We start from the raw sequence: 21,527 nt of genomic DNA, 5'->3' as shown, positions 1-21,527 counted from the left end.
GATTGTTTTGAAACAATTTGACTTTCAGTTGTTCGTTCAGTTCTCCGTTCATTCGCTTCTTCCATGTAAGGGCGAGATGGCAGCAATATCCAGCGGAGAAATCAGATGGCTGCTCCACTCATTCTCTGTTTTCTCCATTACTGAGTACTCCGCCATTACTGCTCGGCTCAGGCAATTACTAAAACCTGGGACGGAACTTCACCGGTTTTAGCAACAATCGCGGGGAGGTCACTGCCCAAGCGATATGTCACATCCCGTTCCATCCCGGGTTTTAGAAACAACCCTCGGCTGACTCCGGGAAGACTGGTGCAACTGAACTTTCCTTTAAAAAAAAAAAAAAAAAAAATTCTTTTTCTTGTAGTTTTCTTTTCCTTTAATTGTTGATACTGCACCCTCTTTCAATACGGGCTTATAGCCAACGCTCCTCAACAGATCAGAGGTTTCGTACGAGTCCTCAGTAAAATGTGCAGAGCAGAGGAGAGACCACTTCGTAGGCGCCCAATGTGCCCGTGAACTTCTCGCAAAATGCGTCCAAATCTTTGCAGTTTGAACATTCTTGGGCCGTGAATGCAACATAAATCCACCTTCTGTCGTGTTGCTGCACCTGCCAGCAACACATCTGCGTGGCATGGCGATAAATTAGCTCAAAATGGAGGATCGGAGTTGCAGTCAGCTCTGTGTTTTAGTATAGCGGAAATGGCGATGAGACCGATAGACTTCCTGCGGTGACGTTACGGACATCAAGGTCATTCACTCAGGCCGCTACCTGTATGAATCACTTTAATTGTAAAAATTACTATATTAGATTTATTGTTAACGCTTAAAACTATTCCTGTGCCATTCTTGAGGTCTCAAGGCGTTTATAAACGAAACGTAAAGCTATGATTCTGCGTATCTCCTTTAAAGTGACACAGGCTGATGTATTAAAAAGATGAATAGTACCCTGTGGAGCTTGAATAACCCCTAGGTACTTGAATCACATGCTGTGTGATTCACAAGTGAGGCTCTGCATATATGCTTTAACAAGACTGATTTTCACCCACAAATGGCTTATAGTTTTAAGTGTTAACAATAAATCTAATATAGTAATTTGCTGTCGGCAGAAGAACAGAAACACTAATGACGAATCATTGAAATAGGTCATTAGTATTGCTTCATTTTACCTTCGGGAGGACACACTGTGCTCTTCACACCCTCGCGTGATGAAGCCCATGTTTACATTAGACCGTATCAGTGGATCATCAGATTAACGTTTTTAAAACGATTAGTGTGCACACAGCAACGCCAATACACGATTCGCCTGCACACAGCAACGCCAATACACGGATACGCTCGGCTCCGCAGGCATCCTGCGCTCCAAATCACTCCGCCCTGAACAGTGAGTGCCCTCTGGAGGGTGCGCACTCCGGCCTTGCGCAGCTCACAGAGCGCGCGAGTGAAGTGCACAAGCTGTGATTCGGGACTGAGCCGCTGTGTGTGTGATCCCAGCGCAGATCACTTACTACTTGCAAGTGGAAGGATGGCAAGCCTAAAGACAATCATAACTACACAATGGGCAGTATTTGCATCAGTATTTGCAGTATTTTCATACTTTTATACTCTTTAATGAAAGGTGATACAAGGCGGAAGTCCGCGCCGTTTTTCAGCAGTCGCGTCACATGACCAACGCCAGCGAATCAGGAAGGTGGATGTCACAGTGACGTTGTCCAATGAGGACACCAGCTAGAGCTCAGCACAGCGTATCCGCGTATTCTCAATGTTTACACAGCACCGGAGCTGACACGATCTGGATTGAATACGTGGACGCTGGCGGATTCCCGTTTCCCGGCGTTTCCATGAAAACGGACAGTGCATCCGCGAAGAAAACGAGACAGATACGGTCTAATGTAAACTTGGCCTAAGGTCGTAGACTTGATAGTGGGGTTTTCTTCCCAGTTTTCTCCATAATTTAGTCTCTGACCAGCTCCCACACACCAGTCCGGGCTTGCCTATTAAATGACATCTACCAGCTGGGGAGGGTGAAGGCTAACACGTGCTTCCTCTGAGACGTGTGAAGCCAGCCAACCATATCTGCATGCAAGACCTGATCTGTGAAACGAGCCATTTTCCCTCATCTGTATTTTTCGTTTGACTCTCTCTTGCACTTACGACCAAAAACTGCCATTTGTTGCAGTTTCCATCCAAAAAGTATAATAAGAAAGAATTCTATACAGACAGTTTCACCTGAACAACAATTCTACATTTTTCCCCCCTTGTTAAATAACATGGCTCCTGTTCAAGAATTAAAGTGAGTTTCCACAGCACACAGCATTAAAGTTAACTGAGCTGGTACTGAGGAAATAACGTAATAAAACGAGCTCCTTTAAACCTTTTTATCAGACACTACTCTCTGAACTGCCGTTATAGAAAATTAATCAACTCCTTCGGACCAAGCAGAACTGAGACTTCAACACATTTTAAGTGGGATGATCATTTCCAGGAGTACAACCGAGAGGCGAGTTTGAAGCAGCAAGCAGTTGACGTGAGCAAAGAGTACGACAGTAAACAAAATCATCTTTGCCGTTTCTAATACCAGTCATATCTTTTTGTCCAAATCAAATCCAATATTATACATACAGGATATTACACAGCTGTACGAAGATATGAAGTTTATCTTTGAGTGGTGAATATATTTCACAATGGAGTGATGCGAATGAGTGAAATATTTTTCAACATGAGAAGGTGGGAAGCCATGACCAAATGGTTAGAGAAGTAGCTTTAGGACCAAAAGGTTGCTGGTTCGATTCCCTGAATGAAGTCCCCCTGAAGCTGACAGACTTTGGAATTTTTTGACAGTGAAACTGGCCAATAAATGGAGAGGAAATGGTAAGTGATTGTTATAATCATTTTACAATAAATTAGACTCATTTGACATTTTAGTTGAGACTGATGCGATTGTTGCGCATCCCTGAATTAATTATATTTTTTTGTGTGAGAAAAATAAATGAACTTCCATGCATAAAACAAAATACCCAATTACAATAAATGCATACATTTTTTATAATACACATAATTAAATGGGCGAAACCACTCCAATCCATGTGTGAGCTGGTGCGCGTGCCCGAGACTGGCACTACAAAGCCACCCCGGCCTCCGTAGTTCGGGTCCTTTGACCCAGGAACCCAGAAGTTCTGCAGTAAACAAACAGTGAAGCAACAGGAAAATGCAGCTCTCGCCTACACAATCACAGACACGTAAAATAAAAGACATGAACTTGGTGTGTGTGCGCTGTTATATGACCGCTATAACTGTATGGTCAGAAAAGATGATAGATACCGTAAGCGTAACCGTTGCACAACACTACAAACACCCGCAAAGTTAGTTAGCTGCTGGCTAGCTGCAGCTTGTAGCTTCCAGCATTACTATGTGTCAGTATAGTGTAACGTGGTGCGGTGTAGTGTAACGCAGAGATAGACCCCAATCTGCAGAGCTCTGGGTCACAATCTGTATGCAGCCAGCCGGATGATTTTCTATTGCAATTGCGTGGCCACTTGAGGTAGCCCCGTATGCATTCGTTTAATGGTCTTCTACATGTTAAATAGTTACAAAATTATAATAAAGTGAATACTTCATGATTTAGGGCGGCACGGTGGTGTAGTGGTTAGCGCTGTCGCTTCACAGCAAGAAGGTCCGGGTTCGAGCCCCGTGGCCGGCGAGGGCCTTTCTGTGTGGAGTTTGCATGTTCTCCCCGTGTCCGCGTGGCGTGGGTTTCCTCCGGGTGCTCCGGTTTCCCCCACAGTCCAAAGACATGCAGGTTAGGTTAACTGGTGACTCTAAATTGACCGTAGGTGTGAATGTGAGTGTGAATGGTTGTCTATGTGTCGGCCCTGTGATGACCTGGCGACTTGTCCAGGGTGTACCCCGCCTTTCGCCCGTAGTCAGCTGGGATAGACTCCAGCTTGCCTGCGACCCTGTAGAAGGATAAAGTGGCTAGAGATAATGAGATGAGACTTCATGATTTATTTGGTGTATACTGACGAAGTTATGCATTTTTTTTTTTGGCCAAGGGAAGGGCGGTGGGCCAGAATAACAACATGGCGGTGCACCACTTTAAAAGCACCCGTGGAGAACACTGGACTTCATATCTTTGTGCCACTGTGTAATATTTTTATTACATAGGTCACATCCACAAACAAAATACGCAAGTTAATCGAAAGGATTTTGATTTTGAACCGGTTCCCCATTTTGACAACACGTGTCTAGTCAGCGAGAAAACACTGGGAGTGATGTCATCGATATCCTCTTGAGTGAAGATACTGGAAAATGTGTTACTCAGTGTCCCGGGTGCTGTTCGTAAGGAAAAAACACTAGACTCATTTGTTGTATAATATAATATAAAATAATAGAACAGAATAGAATTCAACTCGTAACCGAGTAAGACCATTTCTTGTACTCAAACTTTTGGAGCATCTTAAAGATTATTTTCTTGTCGCTGATGATACCTCCCGTGGCTTTTGAGACCTGCAAGAGTATTGCAGTTCTTTCCACATTGCTGACATGTCAACCTTCCTGCAGCAGCTTGACTTTTCGGATGTTGACTTTGATGATGGCACCTGAGTCCATTGGCTGATCGACACATTTTATGGCAGATCGTGCATGAATGATCATCGGGGATGCCATATTGGTAACTGACCTCCCGATGACTCCGTTTGTGGCTGACAAGACCTGCTTTTGAGAAGCAGATGTGGCCACATTGATCACACATAGACTCCTTTGAGCCTTGCTGTGGGAGAGAGGCGACATCTCATATCTACATTTTTGCTGTGTATATTTTATATTGTATAGATATCTCATCTCATTATCTGTAGCCGCTTTATCCTGCTCTACAGGGTCGCAGGCAAGCTGGAGCCTATCCCAGCTGACTACGGGCGAAAGGCGGGGTACACCCTGGACAAGTCGCCAGGTCATCACAGGGCTGACACATAGACACAGACAACCATTCACACTCACATTCACACCTACGGTCAATTTAGAGTCACCAGTTAACCTAACCTGCATGTCTTTGGACTGTGGGGGAAACCGGAGCACCTGGAGGAAACCCACGCGGACACGGGGAGAACATGCAAACTCTGCACAGAAAGGCCCCCGCCGGCCACGGGGCGCCTAAATATAAAATTTTTTATATATGTCCGTCTCAGAAACTGGTCTCTCATTTGGGACATTATGGTCAAAAAATAAATTTTCTAATTTTACTTTTTTTTTTGCATTTACCGAACACTCTGTTTCTTTTGTCATGTTTAATAAGAATAAAGATAGCATCTTGCTTTATCTGGCCTCCACTGTGGAAAATTTTTTTTGATTACAATTCAAATGCTTTTGTAAAATTGATTTACGTATAAAATAACATCATCATGAAGAATTAAAGCCCCTCCTTCACAGATGAGTGAAAATATTGAATAAATTTCCTCTTTTTGATTGCTTGGGTTAAAAATGCCAAGTTATGATGACTGAATTGATTATTCACTTAAATATGAATAATATGATACATTTTGGGTATTTGATATGGCGAAATAGGACACAATGGAAAAATCAAGAACGCACCGGAAAGCTGAGAATAACGGCGGTGGTAAAAGAACAGCGACTGTACCGGCTGAAGGTCGCGCGGGTCTCTGCTGCGGCGCGCGAGCAGCGGGACATCACTACCGCACCGGATGGAGCGCGAGGCAGGGGCGGGGCAAAATGACTGGCCGTGGAGTCTATCAAAAGTCGATCTAAATTGACCATGGTTGCAAAATATTGGCCAAAAATACACAAACACTACAAAATATGAAAGTAAGATGAAAAAGAAACATTCTATTGCCTTATACTGCAAGACTAAAACAAAATAAAACTGTCAAAACTCCCCTTTTCAGTGATAACGTCCGAACAGATCACCCGCGTAACAGAGAGACCACAAATGGAAGCACGATCAACTTCTAACTGTTGGAGTTGAAAATTCCATTCTACACATGCAAATTGTTAATGTGTGTCCTTCCCCGCACACAAATAACACGCTACGGTAAAAAATAGACCACAACTCATTTTATAGCTCAGAAATTCATACAAGACCAGCTACCATCGTAACATATTCTGTAAGAAGCATATTCTATACCTAACTTTCAGCTTTCGTTTTAAAAAACAAAATCGCAGATTTATAACTAAATTTTTTATATGGCGTAGTGATTTTAAGTTCCTACTTTTGGTGAGGTAGTGACCTCGACCCTGAGGCTTTCCATTTAGGTCAAAACACACGATCGTATTGGTTTGGATATGCGGAAAATGGAGTTACAACGGTGATCAAATATTTTGCCTGATGTTTTATTACGGTTATGATTATTCTGTGAGCGCACCAATCCTTAGGTGTATAAAAGTTACAACTTAAAATACAATTAGTGATAACTGTAGACTTTTCAGTGGACTTCAACCTTTAATGGAATGCGATGCAGCCAACCATTTATCATGTCCCAGATCAAGCCGCCATTTTTCCACAAATTTGCAGAATTTTTTGCCAAATTCTGAATATTCACATCAAAGATTTAGTTTTATCTGTATTATTTCTTTCATCATTTTATTTCAAATTAAAACCAACATGACCATTGTGTATACACACACACACACACACACACACACACACACACAGTGGGTACAGAAAGTATTCAGACCCCTTTACATTTTTCACGCTTTGTTTCATTGCAGCCATTTGCTAAAATCAAAAAAGTTGATTTTATTTCTCATTAATGTACACTCAGCACCCCATCTTGACAGAAAAAAAACAGAAATGTAGAAATTTTTGCAAATTTATTAAAAAACGAAAAACTGAAATATCACATGGTCATAAGTATTCAGACCCTTTGCTGTGACACTCATGTTTAACTCACATGCTGTCCATTTCTTCTGATCCTCCTTGAGATGGTTCTACTCCTTCATTGGAGTCCAGCTGTGTTTAATTAAACTGATTGGACTTGATTAGGAAAGGCACACACGTGTCTCTATAAGATCTTACAGCTCACAGTGCATGTCAGTGCAAATGAGAATCGTGAGGTCGAAGGAACTGCCCAAGGAGCTCAGAGACAGAATTGTGGCAAGGCACAGATCTGGCCAAGGTTACAAAAGAATTTCTGCAGCACTCAAGGTTCCTAAGAGCACAGTGGCCTCCATAATCCTTAAATGGAAGAAGTTTGGGACGACCAGAACTCTTCCTAGACCTGGCTGTCCAGCCAAACTGAGCAATCGTGGGAGAACAGCCTTGGTGACAGAGATAAAGAAGAACCCAAAGATCACTATGGCTGAGCTCCAGAGATGCAGTAGGGAGATGGGAGAAAGTTCCACAAAGTCAACCATCACTGCAGCCCTCCACCAGTCAGGGCTTTATGGCAGAGTGGCCTGACGGAAGCCTCTCCTCAGTGCAAGGCATATGAAAGCCCGCATAGAGTTTGCCAAAAAACACATGAAGGACTCCCAGACTATGAGAAATAAGATTCTCTGGTCTGATGAGACGAAGATTGAACTTTTTGGCGTTAATTCTAAGCAGTATGTGTGGAGAAAACCAGGCACTGCTCATCGCCTGCCCAATACAATCCCAACAGTGAAACATGGTGGTGGCAGCATCATGCTATGGGGGTGTTTTTCAGCTGCAGGGACAGGACGACTGGTTGCAATTGAAATAAAGATGAATGCGGCCAAGTACAGAGATATCCTGGAAGAAAACCTCTTCCAGAGTGCTCAGGACCTCAGACTGAGCCGAAGGTTCACCTTCCAACAAGACAATGACCCTAAGCACACAGCTAAAATAACAAAGGAGTGGCTTCGGAACAACTCTGTGACCATTCTTGACTGGCCCAGCCAGAGCCCTGACCTAAACCCAATTGAGCATCTCTGGAGAGACCTGAAAATGGCTGTCCACCAACGTTCACCATCCAACCTGACGGAACTGGAGAGGATCTGCAAGGAAGAATGGCAGAGGATCCCCAAATCCAGGTGTGAAAAACTTGTTGCATCATTCCCAAGAAGACTCATGGCTGTACTAGCTCAAAAGGGTGCTTCTACTCAATACTGAACAAAGGGTCTGAATACTTATGACCATGTGATATTTCAGTTTTTCTTTTTTAATAAATTTGCAAAAATTTCTACATTTCTGTCAAGATGGGGTGCCGAGTGTACATTCATGAGAAATAAAATGAATTGTTTCATTGCAGCCATTTGCTAAAATCAAAGAGTGAAAAATTTAAAGGGGTCTGAATACTTTCTGTACCCACTGTGTGTGTGTATACACACACACACACACACACACACCACTATGACCTCCTTGCCCCAGATCCCTTTCTCCTTTACCACGTTATTGGCAGTTTGTCATGCCTGTACCCTTAAACAAGGCAAATTCTATATCCAACAAAATCACTTGACAACTCTGTTATATAGACAGCAGCTCTGAAATCTATAGCATGAGCCGATGTGCAGTTGTGTAATGTCCAATGTGTAAGAGTCCGTCAAATAGCCTCGAACAATAAACTAAACAACAAAAAAAAATCCATATAATTTCACATAAACAGATAGTTGTGCTATCATACATCTTTGGGCTACTGTTGCTCATGCATTAGCAAGTTCTACCATCACAGCTCAAGGACTGAAAAGGAGAAAGTGTTTATGACACGAGGTCCGGGGGATAAATGCTGCAGTGGAATGCAGCGGAGTCGGACATTTGTGACTAAACATCTGCGCTAGACACACAGCTGGACTGGAAACAGTATGACAAACTTTAGAAGAACTTAAGAGTTGGATATACTCGCAACCTTTCGACATACTCAGGATTCCTTTACCATGAGAGTAACTTAAACAAACAGCACTCTCAAATGCTTTTTTGCTTTGATGTCCACAAGGATTTGAAACTTGCACTTCAGAAAGCTGAATCATTTATTAAACATTAACGTGTTATGGTACATATCTTTTTTCACGAGCCTGAATTCAGAGTTACCTCGTATTGTTGTTACCAACCAGGTTCATTGCTATATACTTATGGCAACAGAGATGCTTGTATTGGGTATCGATCTGATACCATGCTCATTTATTCATACACACTTATAAAAACACTCCAATAGTAACATCCAATACTACATGAGGCAAGTTGACATGTTGTACAGGAGACTCTTCCGGAGTGAAAACAAACCCACTCTCACTGTAACTTTACTCGATCGGGGGGAACTCGCGTCCCTAGCTACTGCACTGTAAAATCAACTAGCTAACAAGAAGTGAATGAACACGACACATGGCCACTATGTCAACCAGAGAAACAAACAAAAGTGTTCCGTCCTGCTTCCGATTCATACCAAGCACATGACTCGTTTTGTTAATAAAAGGTATCCTGTAGCTACAACTACAGAACCAGTTTGACGGGCTCCAAAAAAAACAGCAGCAACATGCTGCATATTAGTGCGTGAACCTGACTTGGACTGGTGTTCTCTTCAAACATCCTCCTGCTTTCGTGTCATTCGAACAAGGCGTTTCGTTGAACTGCCATACTGGCATGCTTTCAGAAGAGAACGCTGGAAAGCAAGGCTGTCTTGTCTTGGTAAACGAGCTGAAAAATAACAGTTCAAACCAAACACAAACCAGTAACTACGGGTACATCCTCATTCTCTAACCAAGATCTCCTTTATTGCTGGGTTTCATGTGACGTCACATCCGCCTCATTAGTTATTCAAAACTTTAGCTGGTCGTCAACCAAAGCTCAGTTGACAAAGCATTTGTACGGACAAGGTGCATTGCTCGCATAAAAAAAAAAAAAAAAAGACTTATGCTTGCGCGGTTTTAGGTTGTTCAAATCGATCAAACTGTGAAACTGATGCAAGTTTCTTCAGGGTTCCCCGTGAACTAATAAAGGGTGAACGAACACAGGATTTCACAAAAAGACGTCGAGAAAGGTGGTTTTTGAACCTCTCACTGAAATCAAGGGAGCCGAGTCGAAGCATGCTCAAGTTTGCAGTGATCGCTTGGTGAAAGGTTTGTATCTCCCTCTCAGCTGTCGTTAGTGTTTTCCAAGTACTTTTCTTGCTATATGTCGTTATTTTACGATACATTTTTTTAGTCACAAAGCGCTGTTTCTTTGTTTACTCCTCACAAAGTCCATATGCATGAAGGTCATGACAAAATTCTTACCCAGCCATACAGTTACAGTGCGCCGTGATCACTTCTCCATCTTGTTTAACTAAGATCCAGGTCTTTAAAGGGGTTTCTGATGATCTTAGTCAAGGATTTACCTGAGTGAGCATGCTGATCCCAGGACAATGCTCTGGAGACGACGATGCAAGTGAAGCAACATGCAGTCTCTGGTAAACAAACTACATGAATTAAGAGCCAGAATCACAGCTCAGTGGGAAATAAGAGTGCTGCGCTCTAATTTTCACCAAGACCTGGCTCTCAGACAAAATCCCAGAATGCGCCATTCAGCTACAGACTCACTCTACACCGAGGAGACCGGACCGCAGCCTCCGGTAAGGCTAAAGGGGGAGGTGTGTGTGTGTGTGTGTGTGTGTGTGTGTGTGTGTGTGTTTATTAACAACTCTTGGTGTGGAGATTTTCAGACTGTTTATAAGCACTGTTCGCCAGATGTGGAGCTGTTATTGCTGAAATGCCGATCCTATTATCTCCCAAAGGAATTCACTGCTGTGTTTTTGGCTGCTGTTTACATCCCCCTGCGAGCTAACTCCACGATGACATCGTGTTTGAAGACGGCTCATCCCAATGCTGTTTTTATCATTGCCGGTGACTTTAATCAGTGCAATTTACAGACTGTATTCCCTAAATATTATCAACAATGTGGACATCCCCACCCGTGATAAAACACTGGACCATGTTTACAGCAACATATGTGGTGCATACAGGGCCGCACCCCGCCCCGACTTTGGACACTCGAACCACATCTCTTTGTTCCTGTATCCAGCCTACAAAGACTAAAACAAATCCTGTCACCAAACAAGTCAAACTCTGGAGCCCAGAGACTGAGAGCACCCTTCAGGACGGTTTTGCTCGGACAGACTGGGATGTGTTTAAAGCTGCAGTCACTTTGGAGGACTCTTCTGTCAGTATACAGGACTATGCTGAGTATGTGACGGGGTACATCAGCACGTGTCTGCAACATCGTGCCCACCATACAGATCAGGAAGTTCCCCAACCAAAACCCTGGGTAAACAGTCAGGTATGACGCATGCTGTGTGCTCGCTCTCTTGCATTTAGATCAGGCAATGAGACGGAGTACAAAGCGGCGAAGTACGGACTGAGGAAAGCCATTACAGTGGCCAAGAGGCAGTACAGAGAGAATCTGGACAGCTTCTATTCTACTGCTGACCCCGGGCGAATGTGGCAAGGCCTGCAGCACATCACAGACTACAGGACCACCACCAGCTCCACAGACAGCCTGCCAGATGACCTCAATACTTTCTACACCCACTTTGAGACCTCCAGCTACAGCACAGAGAGGAGGCACACACACACACACACACACACACTTGGACCACCCAACCCCCCACCACCAACAGTCTCATCAGGCCAGGTACACAAAGCTCTGAGGAGGATCAACCCCAGGAAGGCAGCAGGACCACACAACATCCCTGGGCGGGCCCTCAGAGTATGTGCCAATGAGCTGGCTGATGTTTTCACCACCATCTTCAACCTTTCCCTCAGCCAGAGCACCGTTCCCTCCTGCTTCAAGACCACAACCATCGTCCCTCTTCCCAAGAAGAGCCCACCCACCTGCCTGAATGATTACAGGCCGATAGCACTCACTCAAATCATCTCAAAGTGCTTTGAAAGAGTGGTACTGACCCACATTCAGAATAGTACACCGGAAACCCTGGACCCCCTGCAGTATGCCTACAGGCCCAACAGGTCCACCTCAGATGCCATCGCTGCTGCCCTCTGTTATTCCCTCTCCCACCTGGAAAACAAAGACTCTTACATCAGGATGCTCCTTTGTTGACTACAGCTCTGCCTTCAACACAGTCATCCCCCACAAACTCATCCATAAACTGTCCACACTTGGTTTGCACCCCACCCTCTGTGACTGGCTCATCGACTTCCTGACTGGCAGGCCCTAGACTGTCAGGATTGGCAATAGGACTTCATCCAGCATCATCACAAACATTGGCACTCCACAGGGATGCGTCCTCAGCCCCATCCTCTACAGCCTGTTCACCCATGACTGTGTCGCCTCCCACAAGGACATCATCATCCTGAAGTTCATGGACGACACCGCAGTGATAGGACACATCACTGACGGAGATGAAACGGCCTACAGGAGGGAGGTGGCCAGTCTGGCGTCATGGTGTGAGGACAATAACCTCACCCTCAACACGGACAAGACAAAGGAGATGATAGTGGACATGAGGAAGGAGAGGAGACCTCATCGGCCACTGTTCATCTGGGAGCTTGAGGTCAAGAGGGTGAGCAGCTTCAAATACCTGGGTGTTCGCATCAGTGAGGACCTCACATGGACACTTAACACCACACAGCTGGTTAGGAAGGCTGAACAGTGACTGTACTTTCTGAGGAGGCTGAGGAAGTTTGGGATGCCACCCAAGATCCTCAGCAACTTCTACAGCTGCGTGACTGACAGCATCCTGACCAACTGCATCACTGTGTGGTACAGCAGCACTACAACAATGGACCGCAAACTCCTGCAGAGAGTGGTGACTGTTGAGAGGATCACCAAAACGCCACTGCCCTCTCTGTAGAACATCTACCACTGCAGAGTCCACAGGAGAGCTGCCTCCATGCTCAAAGACTCCACCCACCCCCAGCACAGACTGTTCACACTCCTACCCTCAGGCCAGAGGTACAGAAGTGTGAAATGCAAGACTGTCAGACTAAAGAACTTTCTTTCCCACTGCCATCAGACTCCTGAACAGCTGACAGGAGTCTATAACCATGGACTACCTCCCTGTAAACTGTCCTTGACTGTTTACATCTGTTTGCACATTACTGCCATTTTGCTGCTGTTCCTTGACTGGTTACATTGTTTGCACATTCGCACATTACTGCCCTTCTGCTGCTATGTCTGATCATTGCCTTATTTTTGTATTACACTACCTATTTAGAAGAAGAACGAAGAAGAAACCTTTATTCGTCACATGCACACTTCAAGCACAGTGAAATTCATCCTCTGCATTTAACCCATCTGAAACAGTGAACACACGCACACACTCAGAGCAGTGGACAGCCACACCCAGCGGTCTCAAAAGTAGCCGGTCACCGGCGGCAAATCGCCGTCTGTGGCTTGTTATGCCGCCGGCTATTGTCAGTCGAGTCACAAAATTTAATATTAAATATTTCTGATGGCAAAAAAAGTTGTGAACGTAAATTACATCCACTATGTCATGTATGTCCGTTGTCGCGTCAACTTTGTTTACATCCTCAACATGAGTGCAGCCATTAGCTGTGTTGCCAGATTGGGCGGTTTTAAGTGCATTTTAGCGGGTTTTGAACCTATTTTGCGCTGTAAAACGTCAGCAGTATCTGGCAACATATTTTTTTTACTTAATACAAGAAATTAATGGATGCCAACGTTTTTGCCAAAATGGTATTTTATTTTCCATTGTTTAGGCAGCTTCAGCATCATAACTGTGAGATTCTGTTCAAATTGTTTTTTTCTTTTATGAAGCCTGAGCCATTTATTTTATTAGTTTATAATTATTGTTTAATTTAGTCTTCAGGAGAGACTGCCTGCACACAGTACTAGTATTAATAGTTTTTTTTCTTACATGAAAGCTGAGGCATTTATATTATATTTTAAGGTAACTTCATGTTGTGCTGTGAGGTTCTATGCACTTTAACTTTTGAACCAACAGGTGCATTTGGATAAGTAAAGCCTATTTTTCTGCATTTTTGTCGTCCTGGTAATCTTTTATATTGGTAAAGTTGTTTGTAGGACCATTTCTCAGTGTCTTTGTTTTTTTAATCAATAGTTTTTCAGTAATAACTTAATATTTAACATATCACTCAATTTTAAACCCCCCCCCATGGGCTGCCCCCATAGTCTCCAAAATTTCTGTGGGAAACACTGGCGTGTGTAACAACGCTAATCAAGCTTAAGCTAGATGACCCGCCTCAAATACCCGTCCCGGGTAAATGTTATCCCAATTTTAGATGACCTGTTACAAACAAACCATCCCGCCACATGAAAAATTTGTACTTGCATCTCTCTTTCTCTCTCCCTCATATATATATATATATATATATATATATATATATATATATATATATATATATATATATATATAGCATTATGTCTGCCGCTGGCAGACATTTTACACCCTGCTGTAAATTATTTGTACCCTGCTATTCTCCCAAACTTTGAAGCCCCTGCACACCAGAGCGCCCGGGGAGCAGTCAGGGTCAGGTACCTTGCTCAAGGGCACCTCAGCCCAAGGCCGCCCCACATCAACCTAACTGCATGTCTTTGGACTGTGGGGGAAACCGGAGCACCCGGAAGAAACCCACGCAGACACAGGGAGAACATGCGAACTCCACACAGAAAGGCCCTCGCCGGCCACTGGGCTCGAACCCAGAACCTTCTTGCTGTGAGGCGACCGTGCTAACCACTACACCACCGTGCCGCCCACTATTTTGCACTACATTTACCTTTATTTTGTACTATACTGGGTGTTTTTGTTGCTTTTGCTTTTCTTTGCTTTTAGTTTGCACTATATTGCCTTCACTTTGTATTACTTCCGTCTATTTATTTATTTGTAATTGGCATTCATGGTGGACAGCAAACTAAGAATTTCATTGTGCAAGTGGACACGTCCTTACTGTGCATATGACAAACACTTTGAACTTGAACTGAGAGATAAGAGCCAACACAAGTGAGAATCAAGCAAACTATTTCTTTACACTTCAACTTGCAGCGCCGCATTGTAAAGATGCGAACGAAAAGCTCTTAATAAAAAAACCAAAAAACAAAAAAACCACCACCACCACCACCAAAAAAAAAAACAAAAACAAAAAAAAAAAAACCCATACACAGGCAAAAACAATGCAGGATTCATTCAGCAGCAGCTTGATACCGAGGTCCTTTGCCCAGCCACATACAAAAAGTTGCAAGCCTCCATAGTCTTCCGTGCTTTCATCTGTTTTACGGTGTAGAAGGACGTCTGCAACACCAGATAGTTTGAGATGTCGGGGAACTCGACTGAAGGGTAGTTTTCGAGATCGTATGACACATCCTTCTTTCCCAGACTGTAGGGGTCGATTCCATTACACACCGCAATTTTCTGAATATTTCTAAAGCGAGCAATGGCTTCTGGATTACAAGCATCCTCTGATAAGTTATCGCTAGTTGTTTGTACTACGGCAGCCATTTAGACCACCAGCTATTTCACTTCCGGTAAAACCGCTAAGAAAAAAAAAAAAAGTCACATGACTGAAATCCAGCAATTTAAATAATATTGGCTGGCTTTTTTCATGGTCTATTAGATATTTGAGTCGAAGACGAATTCAATATCATGCTCGCTGAATGGAATACATCTGATAGACCATGAAAAAAGCCAGCCAATATCATTAGTATTATTACTCATATCAGCATTCTCGAAGACCAACGCTAGTTTACCTGCGACTAGGTGCTGTTAGCACAGCAGTCCCGTTACCTTCCAGCCGGTGTAGCATTCAGCAGTAGTGTTCGCGAAGGCCAACACCAGCGCAGTCAAACCAGTGCTATCGAGAGTGAGTAGCACAGGCTAACGACTGAGAAACTAAGCTTTCTGTCTCCAGGCTCTTCTTCCATGCACACTTGCTATAGTATTTTTTAAACGTTCATTTCCCTGTGTAATTTACTTGGTTACTTTTAAAATCAACATCGACAACTACACACAACGGAGCTACCTGGCAGCCAACATCCTCTGAAAATCTTTCGTATTTAATGAAGCAAACCTAATCCAGGGCGGCACGGTGGTGTAGTGGTTAGAGCTGTCGCCTCACAGCAAGAAGGTCTGGGTTCGAGCCCCGTGGCCGGTGAGGGCCTCTCTGTGTGGAGTTTGCATGTTCCCCCCCCGTGTCCACGTGGGTTTCCTCTGGGTGCTCCGGTTTCCCCCACAGTCCAAAGACATGCAGGTTAGGTTAACTGGTGACTCTAAATTGACCGTAGGTGTGAATCTGAGTGTGAATGGTTGTCTGTGTCTATGTGTCAGCCCTGTGATGACCTGGCGACTTGTCCAGGGTGTACCCTGCCTTTTGCCCGTAGTCAGCTGGGATAGGCTCCCGCTTGCCTGCGACCTTGTAGAACAGGATAAAGCGGCTAGAGATAATGAGATGAGATGAGAAACCTAATCCAGCCACTGGGGGTGCATAAGCGTACTCTTGGTGCCGGTCCCAAGCCCGGATAAATTGGAGGGGGTTGCGTCAGGAAGGGCATCCGGCGTAAAACTGTGCCAAATCTAACATAAGGAATGAAAAGGGAAATACCATACTGGATCAGGTCAGGGCCCGGGTTAACAACGACTGCCTCTGGTACTGTTGGTCAACAGGGTGCCAGTGGAAAGTGTGCTACTGTTGTGCCAAAACAGAGAAGGAGAAAGAGAGGGGGGAGGCGTGTTAGGAGAGAGCGTGAAAGATGGAAGGGAAGGAGCTTAGAATTGAGGGTAGGAACACTGAATGTGTCAACATTGACTGGCAGAGCGAGAGAGTTAGCAGGTATGATGGAAAGAAGGAAGTTGGACATTTTGTGTGTGCAGGAGACGAGGTGGAAAGGAAGCAAGGCCAAGAATATTGGAGATGGATGCAAGTTGTTTTATTATGGAGTCGATGGAAAGAGAAATGGTGTTGGTATTGTTTTGAGGGGAGAGTTGGTCTGATTGATGTGAAGAGGGTGTCAGATAGAGTGATAGGCATGAAGTTGGAGATTCAAGGAGTGGTAATCAATGTTGTGTGCGCGTATGCCCCACAGGTTGGATGTGAGAATGAAGAGAGTCTTTCTGGGAAAAGATAGATGAAGTGGTAGAAAGTATACCGAGGGAGGAGCGCATGCTGATAGGAGCAGATTTCAACGGAAATGCTGGTGAGAGAAACGGAGAAAATGAGGGTGTGATGGGCAGATATGGTGTAAGAGAGTGAAATGTGGAAGGGCAAATGGTGGTTGATTTTTCAAAGAGGATGAATTTGGCAATAGTCAATACATACTTCAAGAAGAAAGAGCAGCACAGGGTGACGAAGAGTGGAGGAAGATCTATACAGGTGGACTACATACTCTGCAGAAGGGGTAACCTGAAGGAGATTGGAGACTGTAAAGTGATGGCGGGGAGAGTGTAGCTAGACAACATCAAGTGGTCGTGTGCAGGATGAGCTTGAAATTGAAAAAGAGGAAGCGTGAAATAATGGAGCCAAAGATTAAGTGGTGGAAACTAAAAGAGGTTGAACATCAGAAGGAGTTTAGGGAAGAAATGAGACAAGCATTGAGTGGTCATGGAAGTCTGCCAGAAGATTGGAATACTATTGCTGTACTAAGAGAGGCAGCAAGGAAGGTGCTAGGGTGGTCGTCGGGAAGGAGGAAGGAAGACAAGGAGATATGGTGGTGGAACAAAGAAGTGCAGGAAATTATAAGAGAGGAGAGGCTAGCAAAGAAGAATTGGGATGATCAGAGAGGCGAGGAAAGCAGGCGGTTATACAGAGAGACGAGACAGAAGGCAAAAAGAGCGGTAGCGAAGGCGAAAGCAGATGCATACCAGGAGTTGTATGAAAGACTGGAGACCAAAGGAGGAGAGAAAGACCTGTACAGACTAGCTAGGCAGAGAAACAGGGAAGCGAGGGATGTACAGCAGGTAAGAGTGATGAAAGATGGAAATGGAAAATGTGCTGACAAACAAAGAGAGTGTATTAAGAAGGTGGAAAGAGTACTTTGAGGATTTATTAAATGAGGAGAATCCAAGAGAGAAAAGGTTAGATTCATTGGAGACAGCAAATCAGGAAGCAGAGTTGGTTAGTAAGGATGAGGTGAGGGCAGCCATGAAAAGAATGAAGACTGGGAAAGCAGTCGGACCAGATGGTATCCCAATTGAGGCTTGGAGATGTTTGGGTGAGACGGCTGTGGAGTTCCTAACGAGATTGTTTAATAAGATCCTAGAGAATGAGAAAATGCCAAATGAATGGAGAAAGTGTGTGCTAGTCTCAATATACAAGAATAAGGGAGATGTACAGAGCTGCAGTAATTACAGAGGAATAAAATTGATGAGCCACACCATGAAGTTATGGGAAAGGGTATTGGAGGTGAGATTGAGAAGAGAGGTAGCAATCTGTGAACAGCAGTACAGGTTTATGCCAAGGAAGAGCACGTCGGATGCAATTTTTGCTTTAAGAAATGTTAATGGAGAAGTACAGAGAAAGCCACAGAAAGCTACATTGTGTGTTTGTAGATCTGGAGAAGGCATACGATAGAGTGCCGAGAGATGAGTTATGGTATTGTATGAGAAAGAGTGGAGTGAATGAGAAGTATATTAGAGTGGTGCAAGACATGTATGAGAACAGTGAAACAGCAGTGAGGTGTGCAGTTGGAACAACTGAATGGTTCAAGGTGAAGGTGGGACTCCATCAAGGATCTGCTTTGAGCCCTTTTTTGTTTGCCATAGTGATGGATAGCTTGACGGATGAAGTGAGGCAAGAGTCACCATGGAACATGATGTTTGCGGATGATATTGTGATATGTGGTGAAAGTAGAAAGGAGGTTGAGTTGGGTTTGGAGAGATGGAGGGATGCATTGGAACGAAGAGGAATGAAGGTGAGCAGTAGCAAGACAGAATACATGTGCGTCAACGAGAATGGGGATCTCATCTCATCTCATTATCTCTAGCCACTTTATCCTGTTCTACACGGTCGCAGGCAAGCTGGAGCCTATCCCAGCTGACTACGGGCGAAAGGCGGGGTACACCCTGGACAAGTCGCCAGGTCATCACAGGGCTGACACATAGACACAGACAACCATTCACACTCACATTCACACCTACGCTCAATTTAGAGTCACCAGTTAACCTAACCTGCATGTCTTTGGACTGTGGGGGAAACCGGAGCACCCGGAGGAAACCCACGCGGACACGGGGAGAACATGCAAACTCCGCACAGAAAGGCCCTTGCCGGCCACGGGGCTCGAACCCGGACCTTCTTGCTGTGAGGCAACAGCGCTAACCACTACACCACCGTGCCACCTGAGAATGGGGATGAGTGTAGTGAAGATGCAAGGAGTAGACGTAAAGAAAGTTGGTGAATTCAAGTACCTGGGGTCAACTGTGCAGGAAAATAGGGTTGCAATAGTGAGGTGAGAAAGCGAGTGCAGGCAGGGTGGAGCAGTTGGAGAAGGAGTTCGGGAGTCATTTGTGATAGAAAAGTCCCAGCAAAAGTGAAAGGTAAGATGTATAAGACAGTAGTGAGACCAGCTGTGATGTATGGATTGGAGACCGTACCCTTAACGAAGAGACAGGAGGCAAAGTTGGAGGTGGCAGGGTTGAGGATGTTAAGGTTTGCGATGGGAGGTTGGACGGGATAAGGAACGAGCACATCAGAGGGACAGCACATGTGGAGAGCTTGGGAATGAAGCTAAGAGAGATGAGACAGATGGTATGGGCACATCCTGAGAAGAGATGCAGAGCATGTGGGGAAGGAGAATGTTGAGGATGGAGCTGCCAGGCACACGAAAACGAGGAAGGCCAAAGAGGAGATACATGGATGTGGTGAGAGAGGACATGAAAGTGGCAGGTGTGGTAGAGAAGGATGCGAAAGACAGGGAGCGATGGAGACGAAAGATCCACTGTGGCGACCCCTAATCGGGAGCAGCCAAAAGATTTAATGAAGCAAACCTGGCGGCCATGTTGGTTTACAAAATGTCACAGTCGCTCACTAGCACGGAAGTTTTACATCTCTGACATGTGACATCGTATTAGCTCGACAACTCATTCTCTATTGGGTAGAGTGGCATAATACATGTCGGATAAGCGACATGATAATATTGCATGTCATCAAACCAAATGAATGAAACCCGCGAGAAGGGAATAGAATACATGTTTTTTTATTCCATCGGAAAAGTGTCATTTATGTATAATAATCTTTAATATTACACCCTTTATCTTGCAACATGACAATCAAAGCTCATTTTCATTAAGGACATCAGTTAAAGGTGTAATAGCATTCTTTTTATTTTTGCACAAATAGAATATATGAAGAATACATGACCAAAAAAAAAAAAAAATCGTTTCAGCCAAGGCCTCAGCACAAGCATATTATTTGACTGAAGGGGGAAAAAGAAAGCACTCTTCTTGGAAAAAAAAACGTAATGACAAGAAACAGGGATGAAGAGATCGCAACTTGTAATTTTCAATCCTCCAACCAGGAAAAGCTAAAGAAAACACCCCCTCAACTTAAAATTACTTGGCGTAGACTTCTCATATACAAATTCCCAGTTTATAGAGGGATGTAAAATCAACGTGGCATTCACGCAGCATCAGAAGCAAACAAAATAGCACATCTTACCTTTAAAGGAGAACTGAAATCATTTTTAAACTTGCTTTATTTCTTAATTACCGTGTTATTCAATTACGTTTTCCGTTTTATTAACCTTATATAGTGACTCGTACTAGCATATTATATTACACTTATCAGCCTTTTTGTTTTGTAGCCGTAGTTCATGTGGTCCACGGCAGGTGTCGCTTATCCGCGCGATCTTCACGAGACTTGTGCGCAGGGGCGTCGGAAGCATTTTTAATGTGGGGGGCACACACTGGGGGGGGATCCTCCCCCAGAAAATTTTGAATTAATTAGATGCCATTTCCTGCATTCTGGTGTATTTTTAACAGGTTGTTAAACACCTAATTTTATCTACAAAAGTCACTTAATTCAATGACTATTTTAGAGACTCAACAATAAGTCCTCATTCAACTAGTCCATATATTCATCAGCCTGTTTTTAAACCCACCGCTACGCCCAAGATAATGAGATGAATGACACAATTTATCACCAACAATGACTTTATGGGTGCATTTTACTTTTTATTTTGTGTTTCCTTTTTTATTTCGTTTTAGATGTAACACAACATGCCACTGGGCCAAGCAACAGTGACACTCAACTGTATGTTTAAAAATAAGAATATTCATAATTTCACACAATGACCAGGCATGACGTGGCATCATGCAAACTTCATAACACAAAATCACACAATAGTGACACATAAAAAATAACTTCACACAATGAACAGGTGCAATTTTGTTCACCACCAACAGTGACTTTAGTGGGTGCATTTTACTTTTTTCCGATTTAGTGATACTCGTAACAAAAATGACATGGCATCATGCAGTCTTCATAACACAAAATTACACTGTGTCAAGCAATGACACATTAAAGAGAACTTCACACAATGAACAAGTGCAGTTTTGTCAACCTACATGCAATGGTGGTACTACAGTAACATTTACAGATCAGTATAACAAATAGATTTATAGATATAACTCCTTATATTGGTGCCACCACAATTTCTACCACTTCATAAC

General features: G+C 43.9%; 1 protein-coding gene across 2 annotated transcripts in view; it reads right to left on the bottom strand.

Moving 5' to 3' along the window:
- nudt4a (nudix (nucleoside diphosphate linked moiety X)-type motif 4a) overlaps nucleotides 1–21,527 on the bottom strand; it is a 93,260-nt gene that overhangs the window by 43,506 nt on the left and 28,227 nt on the right. The window contains exon 1 of one of the 2 annotated variants that reach the window (XM_060922932.1): nucleotides 10,272–10,298. The exons of the other annotated variant lie outside the window; for it this stretch is intronic. Coding sequence (XP_060778915.1) covers nucleotides 10,272–10,283 — 12 coding nt within the window. The 5' untranslated portion in view covers nucleotides 10,284–10,298. Of the gene's footprint in view, nucleotides 1–10,271; nucleotides 10,299–21,527 lie in introns of those variants that run through there. 2 annotated transcript variants of the gene reach the window in all.

Source organism: Neoarius graeffei, chromosome 6 (genome assembly GCF_027579695.1).
Source record: "Neoarius graeffei isolate fNeoGra1 chromosome 6, fNeoGra1.pri, whole genome shotgun sequence".
Classification (NCBI taxonomy): Eukaryota; Metazoa; Chordata; class Actinopteri; order Siluriformes; family Ariidae; genus Neoarius; species Neoarius graeffei.
Note: the sequence above shows the minus strand (reverse complement) of the source record. Positions and strands in the feature narration are given on the sequence as shown.